The following is a 14192-nucleotide window of genomic DNA, read 5'->3' on the forward strand; positions in this document are numbered from 1 at the left end:
ACTATCTTTATGGATTACACACAATAATTGGCAAATGATAAATAGGTATTCATACTGGGTTTCTCAAATTCCAGTCTTAATACGTAACTTAAACATTTTGTTTTTCTTTAACAGAATTAGTTTACAGACTTCTTTTATCATCACTGCAGTTCAAATGTCCAAGTGGTGCTCTAAGGTACTGCCAGTATCTATAAATCCAAGATCTTCAAATAGGATCTCAATCAACATTTCCTTCCTAGTGTGTGTTCTCTCACCAAAGGTGGCTCAAGATCACTTCAGCAATCCACTCCTTCAGCTTCTGCTCATGCATTACCAACTCCCGAAGGGATACAACTGTCTCATCTGCTACGTAATTTTATCACCTCTTTTTCTTTCATTCCAATTATTCCCTAATACTCAGTACAGACAACACCAGAAATTAAATCCAACTTGGGAGAGTGAAAAACTACTGGATGAGCAGGTCATCCTGGTCCTAATCCCTGCCTTTTCTATCACTAGCTGTATATGCTCTTAGAGAAATTACTTAATAAAATAACAATATCAGTTCTTATTTGTATGGCAGGTTAATTTTCAAATCATTTGAGCTTCAAGAAAAACTTTATGAGGTATTCAAAGCAGGTATTATTATTTCCATGGTAATCCAAGGAAACTGAAATTTTAAAACATTAAATGACTTTTAAAACTATCTAATTTCCCCGCACTGAGCACTTACTACATACTTAAAACTGTTCTGGGTGTCTCAATGCATAAAAGTACAAAATAATCTCTGTGTAGTTACATCTTAATGCCATAGAACACCTCTTACAGCTATTGCTTGGGACTCCCCTTTCTTCATCCTTTCCCTAGCCTTTGGAGAAGTCAAAGCTGCCTGGGGTTCACTCTCTCTCTTATCTTTTATCAATGGTCAGAATACAAATTGGTACTATCTTCCTAGGAGGCCAAACCTTTTAAAGGATATTCCATCTGACCCAGAATCATAATTCTATGATATTATCTTAAGGAAACACAGAAGCAAGCAAGTGTTGTTCATAACAATAAAAAAAGAGGAAAACAAGGTAATCATCCAACACCAGAGAACAGGTTAATAAATTGTGGTCTACCTATTCAATAAACACTACACATACATTAGAAGTTATATTGATTCATATATACACACACAGAGTTCCATTATAAATTAAAAGAGCAAGTATATGATTATATTATCATAAAAATACAGATATTTAAATGTTCACAGTCTGAAAGATTATATAGCAAATGTTATATAATTCTCAGAGTAAGAGGATTATACCAAATTTTTTCCTTTCTACTTATCTACATTTTATAAATTTTATGACAGACATTATTTATTAATAAAGAAATCACAAAGCTTTTTTTTTAAAAGAAACATATCAAAAACTTCAAGTTATTTCCCACTCTGATATGAATATATATGAGAAATATCAGACGTGCATACCAGGAGTTCATCCATGCTAGTTTGACATTTCTCAAGATTTATCCGTTTGATTGCCACTTTCTCCTTTTTAGGGGTACAGTAAGCTGCCTGGACCACAGCAGTTGCTCCACTCCCTAAAAATAAAAACATAAATGAGTAAATAGATGGATATATAAAACATGACATTTCTAATTCGCACACAATTTGAAGAGAAGAATAATCCTTATCTTGTTCCTACAGTAAGTAACAAACAGATGCAGAAAAACACTCTAAAGAGTGCCAATTAAAGCAAAAGCTTCAACCACTTCATATTCATTGTCAATAAACACCAGTGCAAAAAAATTCAAAATTGCTGGGGTTCCAGTTCTAGAATATGATGGCATAGGATCACATTTCCCTGCTCCTCTCCTCCAAATACAACTAAATATACTAAAAGTAATTCAACAGATCATCATAAAAGGACTATGAAAGGTAGAAAGAGAAAGGTAAAGTAGCCAAGAAACTCAAGACTTCAAGCAAACAGCACAGCGAGTTTGCTGAGTTTTCCTTTTATCTCCTACACATCCCAGAAGGAATATCAGAGAGGCCTGCAACCTGGTACCACCACCAGGGATGGATGGATGGATGGAGAGATAGACAAACAATAAATGAGAAAACTCTGCTCTCTGGCCAAGGGACTGTGAAAGGGGTAGCTCAGCAGAGACCCAGTGGGGAGATACATTCCCTGGTCCCCATTCAGGACACTGGTGGGCCCAGTGCATCACAGCATCAGCGTGGTCTTCACCCCACATGTGAAACAGTGGCAGGCCAGATTCACCACAGCGGCAGCTAGGTCCCTGTCCTAGCTATGCAATGTCAAGCCAATCTGCCCTTAGTAGCAGCAGAGTCAGGGCCCCACACCCATCAGTCAGCCCAAGTAGCACCTGTAGAGATGGAACAGGAGTTCCAGTGGTGACAGAAGAATAAAGCAGAAGAGAACAGCACTGTAAGACATCTGAAAGTTAGATTACCACTCCAACTCACAAAAATAGGACAGGAACTATACACTAAACCTAAATAGGGTAACTGCCTATTAAAATAGAAAAGTTAAATAGGATCAAGAGTCTTCAAACATAATAACCTAAATGTCCAGAACATAATAAAAAATGACATGTCATACAAGAACCAGGAAAAATACATCTGAATGAGAAAAGATGAGAAAAGACAACCATACTGATGCCAACATCAAGATGAATCAGATGTTGGAATTATCTGACAAGAATTTTAAAGTATCTTCTACAAACAATTACGAGTTCTCTTGAAACAAATAAAAAATAGAAAATCTCAGCAAAGAAACAGAAGTTTGTGTGTGTGTGTGTGTGTGTGTGTGTAGTTTTTTTCGTTTTTTTTGTTTTTTTTTGAGACACAGTCTCACTCTGTTACCCAGGCTAGAGTGCCGTGGCGTCAGCCTAGCTCACAGCAACCTCAAACTCCTGGGCTCAAGCAATCCTCCTGCCTCAGCCTCCCGAGTAGCTGGGACTACAGGCATATGCCACCATGCCCGACGAATTTTTTCTATATATTTTTAGCTGTCCAGATCATTTCTTTCTATTTTTTAGTAGAGACGGGGTCTCGCTCTTGCTCGGGGTGGTCTTGAACTCCTGACCTCGAGCGATCCACTCGCCTCGGCCTCCCAGAGTGCTAGGATTACAGGCGTGAGCCACCGAGCTTGGCCAGAAGTTTTTTTTTTTTTTCAAGTACCAAATAGAAATTATACAACTGAAGCATCCAATTACTGAAATAATATTAATCATTTGCTGGATAGGTTCAGTAGTAGAGTGGAGATGACAGAGGATAAATTCAGTGAACTTGGGGACAGGATCAATAATGTATTCAAGCTTAACAACACAGAGAAAACAGACTGAAAAAAAAAAAAAAAAAAGAAAACAAAGCCCTAGGGAGTAGTGGGATAACAGTAAAAGATCTAAAATCCATGTATTATATATTAATAAAAAAAACCTGTGAATATGTTACCTTATACGGCAAAAAAAGGACTTTGCAGACGTTAAGGATCTTGAAATGGGAAGATTACCCTAAATTGTCTGGATGGGCCCAATGTAAATCACAGAAGTCCTTATAAGTGAAAGGAGGAGGCAGGAAGGTCAGAGTCAGAGAAGATAAGACAATGGAAGCAGAAGCTGGAGTTATATATGAGCCAAGGAACAAATACTGATACACGCTACATGAATGAAGGTAACAGATAACAGACATCTTCTAATACATAGATGTGTCCACTAATTCTTTATAATATTAATTTTCACAAATGTACTATCTAGTGGTATTCCTTTTAACCAATATTAATTCTCAAACCAAGTATTCGACCCCTAGATAATCCAACATTGATTAATTTATTTTATATATACAAAACTTGAAACATCAGCTTTATTTTTTTTTTTCATGTTTAACAGACTTTTATTGATGATTTAGGGTACTGGGGATATAATATAGCACAGAACATCAGAATATTAGCCTTCACAGTACTAACCATTTATTGGCCATTCCCTGTCACAATGTCTCCACATTGTTGACCTTTCTTAAACTAAACCTATTCATGCTGTTCTCCTCTCTCTTCCAAGGCCCCTAACTCCTACTCCAGGAACTGCTGCCAGACTCAAAACTCTTTTCAGTGAGCATTTCACTCTTCCTTTGTTTTGCCCTCACTCAAGCTATGGCCCCTTTCTCAAACAAAAAGCCCTAATAGCCCCAGTCGCCTAATGGATAAGGCACTGGCATCCTAAGCCAGGAACTGTGGGTTCAAGTCCCATCTGGGGTGCCATTTAAAAAAAAAAAGCAAAGAGCCCTAATAGTCCTAAACAATACAATTATCTACCAAGGAAATGAATCATACTACTCTACTAGAAAGCAGAAGCAACTTAAACATCAGCTTTAAATACATTAATTAATGGCATGTCTTACATAAACCAAAACCATACTGGAGTTAAAAATATAGATGAGAGAATATTTGATTTTAAGTTTAGTTATTATTTCTTAGTCATTATTAAACACAAAATCGGTTTCTCTAAAAATGAAACACCAAACCTAAGTATTATCAATCATAATTGTTTATATATTAAAGTATCTTTCTTTCACTCCAAGATTCACTCGCTTAAAGAACAAATCTCCCTAGGAGCAAGATATTAAGTTCTCATGTGATTTAACAAATGACCAAATGACAAGTTGCTAACGTTTCCCACACCCAATGATAAAAAGGGACTTGCAGGCTCCAGTTCTATTCTAACAATCACTTTCATCCATCTTCACATTATCTTCCCAAAACAAATGCATTGTTCGGCAATTGAAAAATATTTTAAGGTTCTAACATGAAGGATTATGGTAATGCTGTAAAAACTCACTACTTTCAACACCATTAATTCTGAATAGCCAATGATGTTCTTTCATTAGAAAAAAATTTACTTCATAGAAAATAGCAATTAATAATGTAAATAAGATAGGAAAGAAAATCTTAAAAATTTATTCATAATTATTTTAACTATTCTCCATTATTTTGCAAGAATCTAGTAACACAGTAGAGATACAAATAAAAAATATTTCACCTCTTCTTTAAAGCAGGCTCCTTAATGAAGAGTTTTTTACTACAAGCTAATTTACAGGGTTTACCATCATTTTTCTTAGCATAAATAGAATCAAATAAGAAACATCAGTATGCACTGCACATAGTAAAGATAAATGTTATTTTATAAAACTATTACTTCAGTATAAATATACATCCACATGAATAAAAGGTATCTCTTAGGAATGGTTTAGTCAAAGCATGAAAGCTACTTCCCGAATGTCCTCGACTAAGCACTGGCCTGATATGAAGACTAATACAATGGAAAATTTAAAAGAATTTCCAATAAAACAACCTAATTCAGGCTTTCACTATTGTACACTGGTGTGCATCCTCAATGCCCCACTCTTACATCTCTACTTCTTCCACCCTACTTCTGTCCTTTCCTAGTTAGTTCTTTAACTGCAATGTTAGCATATATTAATATTAATCCACCAGAATGCATTAATGTACAAAAATGTGGCTGAGCTTTCTCCTAAAATCCTTCAAACTGGATAACTCTACCCGCCTTGAGACAGAAAAGGAGCTGCCGAAGCATGAGGTAGACTAAAAATATTTTTTCAGAGTCTCTACCAGACCCAGAAATTTAAGAAAGAATATAAAAATGGATCTTATTACTTGTGAAGAAAAGATAAATCAAACGAATCAAATCAAATAAACATATTTTCTTCCAAATTTTGGCCAGTCATCACTATAACAAGTATGTACCCTAAAGATTTTTTAAAATATTTTTTAGTAAGGTTTTGCCTTCACTAAAGAAAAGCACTAGCCCAGACTATTCATTCTGAAAGACTGTGGCATATCTACCTGAACCATAAAAAATACAGGAATTTATAATTTTGTAAACCCTTTTTCTAAATAATGCCTCTTATCAGAGTCATGTTGAAAATTAAGGCTCCTAGAACTGGAGAAACAGCTATAAGAATAGTCCTCATGATAAAATTCTCCCCACATAAAGTTGAAAATAAAGATACACTGCCATATGCTTTGAGTAATTATTCAAGCAGCCTGATGGTTTTGCAATGAATCATCACTCGCTCTCCGGTTCACTCTGGTGATCTCCCATGTCAGCGGATGGCAACTCTTTCCTTCCAGATGCTCCTGCCAAAAATCTTGGAATAATCTTATCTCTCCTTTTGCCTCACATTTAATCCAACAGCAAATTCTCTAACTTCAAAATATGATATATCCAGAATCTGATCACTTCTCACCATCTCCACGACTACTTTTCTCCCGTGGATAACCTCTCCTTCCAGCCCTGTACCCTTATAAAACTATCCTCCACGTGGCAGCCCAAGTTTTAAAACATAAGTCATATAAAACTTCTGTTCAAAACCCCACAATGATTTTCAATCTTGCTCAAAGCAAAAGCCAACTTTCTACAATGATTTACAATCTGACATCAGGACCATGCATCCTTCTCACCTTACCTTTCTGACCTCTTCACCTATCTGTCTCTTTACCCTCTGTCCCACTCTGCTCTAGCCATTCTCACCTCCTAACTATTCCTTATCACATCAGCATGCTTCTACTTCACAGCCTTTGCTCTTGTTCCCTCTGTTTGGAACAAACTTCCTGAATATAACCACACAGTTCACTTCTTCACCTCCTTCAGGTCTTTCCTCAAATGTCACCTCAGTGAGGCTTTCCCTGGCCTATTTAAAATTGCAATCCCACCTCCATTCCTAACAGTCTCTAACCTTTTTCCCTGCTTTAGTTTTCTCCTTTATCACCACTAGATTATAAACTCTATGAAAGCAGGGATTTTTGTCTGTTTGCTTCACTGTTTTATCTCCAGCATCCAGAAGAGTGCCTGGCACATAACAGGAGTTCAATATTCGTTGAATGGATTAACCAATCAAGTAGTGGAATATATTTTCAAGAAAAAAAAAATTACTTCTTTGGGGCAAAACAAACACAAAAACAATCCAGTCTTCATGAGCGTTACCTCATTATTACCATGATGAACATTAAGATTTACTGAGCACCCACTGTGTGTGCCAAGTCTATGCTGAGTACCTTCCTTACTTACATTTCTTTTTTTCACCTAACTGTCACAATAATCCCAGGAGTTAGGTATTACTAGTCTTACAAAGCAATGTAAGTAAAGCAGTAAGTAAAGTAAGACTTAGCTCCTACAGTTAGTAAAAGTTCTGACTTTTAGGGCCTTGAAACCAAAACTACATGACGTTAGTTCTTAACTGGTAGGCAAATGCCTCTTCAGATTAAAGCTAACATTTATTAACTGATTACTAGGTGTCAGGTTATTTACTTGCAAAATGTCTTACTTAGCTATTTTAATTTTTTTAAAAACTTGAGGCCAACATTTTTAGTTGCTTATCCAATGCACAATTTCCCCTTCTTCATTAATAAGAGAACCCTGACCTATTTTGTTTGAAGTAATAATGTGCCAAGTTAAAAAGCTTCATTTCCCAGCCTCTCTTGCAAATGACCAAATTACACAGTTCTGGTAAATAAAATAGAAGTGGAAGTCACTGAGTAAGGCACCCAGGAAAGAAATCCCTCTGAAAAAGAACCAACTCAGCTGTCATGTATCTTTGTCCTTTTCCCATATTCTTCTGGCCTACAACACAAGCATGAGGCTAGAGGCGGTGAAACAACTATAAGAATGAAGTCACATGCTAAACATGTTGGCATGAAAAACTAGGAGACTGGGTGCCTAACAGCACAACACCTAGGCTGCCACCTCCAGTCTTTTTGTTATATCAGGGAAAAAATATTTTATTAAGCCACTATTATTTCCATTCTCCATTACATGCAGACAAACACAAACCCTATTTGATTCAAATCCATGAGGCTGTTGGCTCCATGCTGGCCTCACTGAAAATGTCACCTTAGCTGAGTCTCTCAATCAGGGAAAAAATACACTATTAAGCAACACTCTATTCACAGCACAAAGTCCTTTACATTTATGGAAAGGATAGAGGTGAGGCCCTGGAATCTGTATTCAGAAACCACTGCTTTAAATTCAAAATGTGTGGCTAGTGAACTATTAATGAAAATAAAGAAGGAGAGAGGGCAAAGTAAAGAACAGAGCTAGTGAGTTGCCTTCACAGAAGTGTCAAAGCTAGGTGAATCATACCTTACTAAAAAAAGATCTTAAACCTAGTCTAAAGTTTTCAATTTTGTAGTCTGCAGTAAATAGTAAATATTTACTGAGACTTTTCAAGATGCATGACAATAAAAGTCACATGGCACAGTCCTTGCCAGGCAGGTTGTCCTCTTTGCCATCATATTGTACTGTTGGTAACACCATGGTGGGAGGGCCTTACACAGCTATGCTACAATGTCCAACATAAATCCCTGAATCCATCTAAACTTGAATGAGACCTGGAACCAAGAAAAAAAATATGCAGTGATATTCCAATAAACATTAAAAACATTCAAAATATTTAAGTGTTACAAGATTTCAAATCACATAGTGTTTCATATTTCATGGCAATACCAAAGCCTGGGAAATGTAAGGCCAAGAAAAAGAAAAAAAAAAGAAAGTCAGAGATAATACGAGCTACCATTCTATGGAGCACTTAATATGAACCAAATATTTCCCACAATTGCACTCAATCTGCATAACAGCCTCAAGGACACAGGTACTATTATCCCTAGTTTACAGAGAAAAAGGTGACACTAAAACCAGTTATATAATTTGTACAAAATCACATAGCTAGTAAGAGGGAAAACCAGGATTTGAATCCAGGTCAGTCTAACCCCAAAGCCCATTCTTTTACAGATGCTTCAGCATATGTCAAATAGAGTATAATACATGCTCAGAAAATTCTAATGCAAGACTAAGGGCTAGGAATTAGCTCAAAAATACTGAAAAGATCAATGAGTAATTGTGAGAATGATACAAACACCTTTTACAAATAATCATACTCAAAGAACTTCAAATCTTGCCAAAGCATGATTAAGATGATACAATTCTTTAAAAGGCAGTCCTTTGAATTCCCAGTCCGTATGCTTTTAAAATGTTCCTAGGAAGAGATTTTTCTTTTTCCTGCAGGGTTTTATCAGAAAGAGGGAGAACAAAACAGAATGTGAGAAACAACCCATAATATAGTTTTAAGTAGAAAAATACTACATTTCAAAAATATGTATGTGTTTTGATGAGGCAGGAGATACCATTACACTGATTTTCCTAGAATACAATCCTTTGAAAACAAAATTTAAATGATCTCAATCTCTTTTTTCTAGACTCCAATCATTTGTCTCCTGAAAAAGTTGAGTGTAATCTGAAGAAATCACAAAGATTCATTTTGAAGACTATAGCTTATTACAAAATACTGTGTTCCAAATATTTTGGTATGGAAGCAAAGTTAGAATAAGAATACAATGCTTTATTGAGTCTTGCTACTTGTTACTAGGCTGCAGTTCAAGGAAAAACTTTTTTTCTCCCTGTTGGGAGGATGGACTGAAAGAGCGTGAGGTGTGGAGTGGAAGGATCTGATAGGTGTGAACACCTATCACACTTTTTCACTGTAAGGCTATTTCCCCTAATCTGTGGGACAATGACCCCCATCTTCCAGTTTATATCCAAAAACCAATCAATACAAATGCAGGAACAAGGATCCTGAATTAGGCAATGGGAGCACTGGATGCCAACATTGGCTCTACCATTAATTAGTTATATGGTTTCAGGCAGTCACTTTACCTTTCTATGTTTCAGTGTCTTCAACTGTAAAACAAGGTGATTCACCTTATCTCATACTATACACAAAAATTAACTCAAAATGTAACAGAAAGCTTAAATGTAAGAGCTAAAACTATAACACTCAGAAGAAAAAAATTTTCATGATATTGGGTTAGTAAAGATTTCTTAGATATAACAACAAAAGCAAAAGAAAAGAAAAAAGTGATAAATATCAAAATTCAAAACATTTGTGCTTTAAAAGACACCATGAAGGCCAGTCCCAGTGGCTCACGCCTATAAGCCTAGCACTCTGGGAGGCCAAGGCAGGTGGATCATTTGAGCTCAGGAGTTCGAGACCAGCCTGAGCAAGAGCGAGACCCCATCTCTACTAAAAGAATTAGAAAGAAATTAGCTGGACAACTAAAAATATATAGAAAAAATTAGCCAGGCATGGTGGCGAATGCCTGTAGTCCCAGCTACTCGGGAGACTGAGGCAGTAGGATTGCGTAAGCCCAGGAATTTGAGGTTGCTGTGAGCTAGGCTGACCCCATGACACTCTAGCCTGGGCAAAAGAGTGAGACTCTGTCTCAAAAAACAAACAAAACAAAAGATAACATTAAGAAAATGAAAAAAAACTACAGACCGGGAGAAAATATTTTAATTAAAATATCGGACGAAGGACCCATATCCAGAATGAATATATACTCACGTATACATACACACTCCTATAACTCAATAAGAAAACAAACAACCCAATAGGCAACCCAAACTGGCAAAAGATTTGAACAGACATTTCACTTAAGAATACACATGAGGCCGGGAGCGGTGGCTCACGCCTGTAATCCTAGCACTCTTGGGAGGCCGAGGCGGGAGGATCACTCGAGGTCAGGAGTTCGAGGCCAGCCTGAACAAGAGCGAGACCCTGTCTCTATCAAAAATAGAAAGAAATTATATGGACAACTAAAAATATATACAAAAAATTAGCCGGGCATGGTGGCGCATGCCTGTAGTCCCAGCTACGCGGGAGGCTGAGGCAGGAGGATTGCTTGAGCCCAGGAGTCTGAGGTTGCTGTGAGCTAGGCTGATGCCACGGCACTCTAGCCTGGGCAACAGAGCGAGACTGTCTCAAAAAAAAAAAAAAAGGTTAAATTTACCATAAACCCAGCAATTCCACTCCTCAGTATATACCCAAAGACAATGAAACATGTTCACAACAAAGACTTGATGTGAATGCTCATATACCCTATTCCAAACAGTCAAAAAGCAGAAACAATTCAATGTCCATCAACTGGTGTCCAGTAAAAAGGAACTGTGTACTGTTATACTCTACAAAATGGATCAACTTCAAAAAACATTATGCAAAGGATTAATGAAAGAAGCCAAACACAAAAAAAACACATATTCTGTGATTACATTTACATGAAATATACAGAGAGGGCAAATCTATAGAGATAGAAAGTAGATCTGTGGTTGCCTGGGACTGGGGGTGGGAACTGGGAGTGACTGCAAATGAACATGAGGCATTTTTCTGGAATGATGGAAATGTTCTAAAATTGGATTGTGGTGATGACTGAACAACTCTATAAATTTACTAAAAAATTACTGAATTGTATACTTTAATCAGGTAGATTTTACGGTATGTAAATTATATCTCAATAAAACTGTTTTGAAAGATGAAAAAATATTGTGCTAAGTGAAAGAAACCAAACCCAAAAGACCACATGTTATACGATCCCATTGATATAAAATGTCCAGAAAAGGGAAATCTATAGAGCCAAAAAGTAGATTTGTGGTTGGCTGGAGGCAGGAAGAGGGATTAACAGTAAACAAGCACAAGAGATCTCATTGGGGTGACGGAAATATTATAAAATTGGATTATGGTGATTGTTGTACAAAACAGTAAATTTACTAACAATCACTAAATTTTATACTTAAAATGGGTGAATTTATGGTATTAAATAAGGTGGTCAAATGACATTAGAGTTCTCAACCTTTTATGAACCATAGACCACTTTGTGCATGTGATGAACACTAACCCTATCTTAGAGGACTGAGAGACTCCCTTTTGCCCACTCACAGACATCCTATGGGTCTGCGGACACCTTAACAAACCACTAAAACTTTAGAGCCCTTGCAACTCCAAAATACTATGTCACCTTTAACAGCAAAGGCTTTAAGAATGACAACCATCCTCTTCACCCTAGAAAGATGTATACACTACCAGAAAAGGAAGGAAAATACTTCTAAAATGATAAGGAACCTCTTCTTTACTTTTCTGACATCATTTCTGAATCTCCCATTTAATCCCTTCTTTCAATACGAAACTCTCATTGAGGGAACCAGAAGCAATCAGTCAAGACAGAGACCTAGCCTGTCTTTAGAACCAATCAGTACATGCCAAAGACCTAGCATGTAGCAAGGGCACAGACCCATGAAGTGGCTTAAGGAAAACGATGTGATGTCTTTCAGATAAAACTTAGCCCAGACTGTTTTAAAAAGAGAGGGAAGTAAAAGGAAATAAATTTGACAAGGTTTCTTCCAAACACAGACACATTGCAACAAACACTGACACCCTCAAGGCAGCGAAGGAGTCTTCAGTTGGTCTTTGTTATAAAACTAATTTTAGGGCAGGATGCTGACAAAGTCGACAATTCTCCTTCCTCCAATACACAGGAATCTGCTCATGTCAGTTGGATTGAGCCTCTGTTTAGCTAAACCCACCCCCTTTTGATTTCCAAGGTCACTGGGTTATTGTTATCCAACAAATACTCCCCTCATCCCCAGTCCTCAACCTTCCTCCAATCAGTATGCTTCTCTGGGAATTACAATCCATGTTTGTGCAAGTTTTGGTCTCTGCCAACTGGTATTCCTAGACCCCCTTCAAATCTACTCCACACAGCAGCCCCATCTATCAGAGCACATCAGAGAACTGCTTGAAGCCCTCCAGTGACACTTAAAATAAAACTCCCAAATCTTTACCATGGCTGAGAATGTTCCTAAGTCCTCCCTTACCTCTTTATCTTTGCTAACCTTTGTTCATTCAGGTCCTAAAACGCATCAAGCTCTTTCCCTCCTCAAGGCCATTGCATTTCCTCACCCCTCAGTAGCGAAAATCTTCCCTAGCCTCTTAAGACTCACTTCTCATCCTTCAGGGCTCAACTTAAATGTCACGGCCTCAGAAAAAGAATTTTCCTTGAAATCACCTTAACGAGGTCTCCAGGTTATTCCCTATCAGACTATCTTGTTTATCTTCTTTCTAGCACTTGCCAAAACCTGTTCAATTCTTTTTGTCTACTTATTTAACGTCTACCTCCCTGACTTGAAAGTCAGTTACAAGGAGTCAGAAGTTGGGTCTACCTTGCTGAGTCCAGTACCTGCAGCTTCATCTGGAGAGGATCCCCAGCTCCACCCAGCAATGTCTGGCATTTCGTGGCACCCAGGGGCTCTCGCATGGATGCGGGAACGAACTAAAGCGCCCTATCCCACAATCCCAGAAATAGGTGACTGTGCCCACAATCCCAATATCCCCTTTCTCACATAGTCTCGAAAAGGCCTGTCCCACACTCGCACTTTTCTTCTTCGCTCATGTTCACACATCTGTCAAACATGTACACAAATCTCTCATGAGCCCCTCAAACCCCACCCCGCCTCACAGGCGCGCGCCTCGAAACCTCCACCCCGTTTCGGACGCGCTCCACGACCCCGGTGCTTCATGCACACGCCCTACAAACCCCCCGGCCGCACGAATTCCTGCGAGAGCAGCGCTCCCCCAAGCTCCCGCGGTTCCCCACGTTCCCGCGTGTCACCGCCGCCTAGCGCGGCGCCTCCCCACTCCGCGGCGCCTGCTCTCACCGATCACCTCCTGCAGCTCGTAATCGTCCCTGTTGATGGACCAGGGTAGGGCGCTCGAGTCCTCCGACATGACGGCAGCAGCGCCCTCGGCTCTCCCTCAAACTAGCTGACCTCTCTAGTCTCCTCGCCGTGCGGCTCCCCACCCCCAACTGCCGCCGCCGCGCCCCCACCAGCCGCCGCCGAACAGCCACGAATCGGACTGCGCCGGGGCACGGGGTCACCGCACGGCAGAGCAGCGGGGGCTCAGAGCTCCGGCAGATCTCGCCTCCCGCTCCTCCGCGGCCGGCACTCCCTGGCCCGGCCCACACTCGGTTTTCGACCTCCGCAGCAGCAGAGACAGAAGCTTCGCCTGGGCCCAGCCCCTCTGTCCCGCCCTCCACCCGAGCCCCACGCACGGGCCAAACTTTCCCTTCTCTCTCCACCTGCCGGCACGCAGCGCAATGACGTCACCACGCCAGTCACGCCCCACCTAAGACCCTTCTCCAGCCGCCATATTAAGTGTGGCTGGATATGCAACGAGCCAGCTGGAAGCCCGAGAAAGTGGAAGTCGACGATGGAAGGAAAGAAATTATCTGGAAGCGGTTCAGCGAAGGGCATCAAAAAGCCACTGAAGAAACTAACGTAACACAGAGGCAGTAGCCACACTA

The 14192-nt window shown here is 39.2% G+C and overlaps 1 protein-coding gene across 1 annotated transcript in view; it reads right to left on the reverse strand.

Moving 5' to 3' along the window:
* OXSR1 (oxidative stress responsive kinase 1) overlaps positions 1 to 13949 on the reverse strand; it is an 85999-nt gene extending 72050 nt beyond the window's left edge. Inside the window, exons 1-2 of the mRNA XM_045536581.1 lie at positions 13546 to 13949; positions 1454 to 1566 (exon numbers count right to left, since the gene is read on the reverse strand). Coding sequence (XP_045392537.1) covers positions 1454 to 1566; positions 13546 to 13615 — 183 coding nt within the window. The 5' untranslated portion in view covers positions 13616 to 13949. The remainder of the gene's footprint in view (positions 1 to 1453; positions 1567 to 13545) is intronic.
* Between the last annotated feature and the right edge of the window lie 243 nt (positions 13950 to 14192).

The sequence above is a fragment of the Lemur catta genome, chromosome 1 (assembly GCF_020740605.2).
Source record: "Lemur catta isolate mLemCat1 chromosome 1, mLemCat1.pri, whole genome shotgun sequence".
NCBI lineage: Eukaryota > Metazoa > Chordata > Mammalia > Primates > Lemuridae > Lemur > Lemur catta.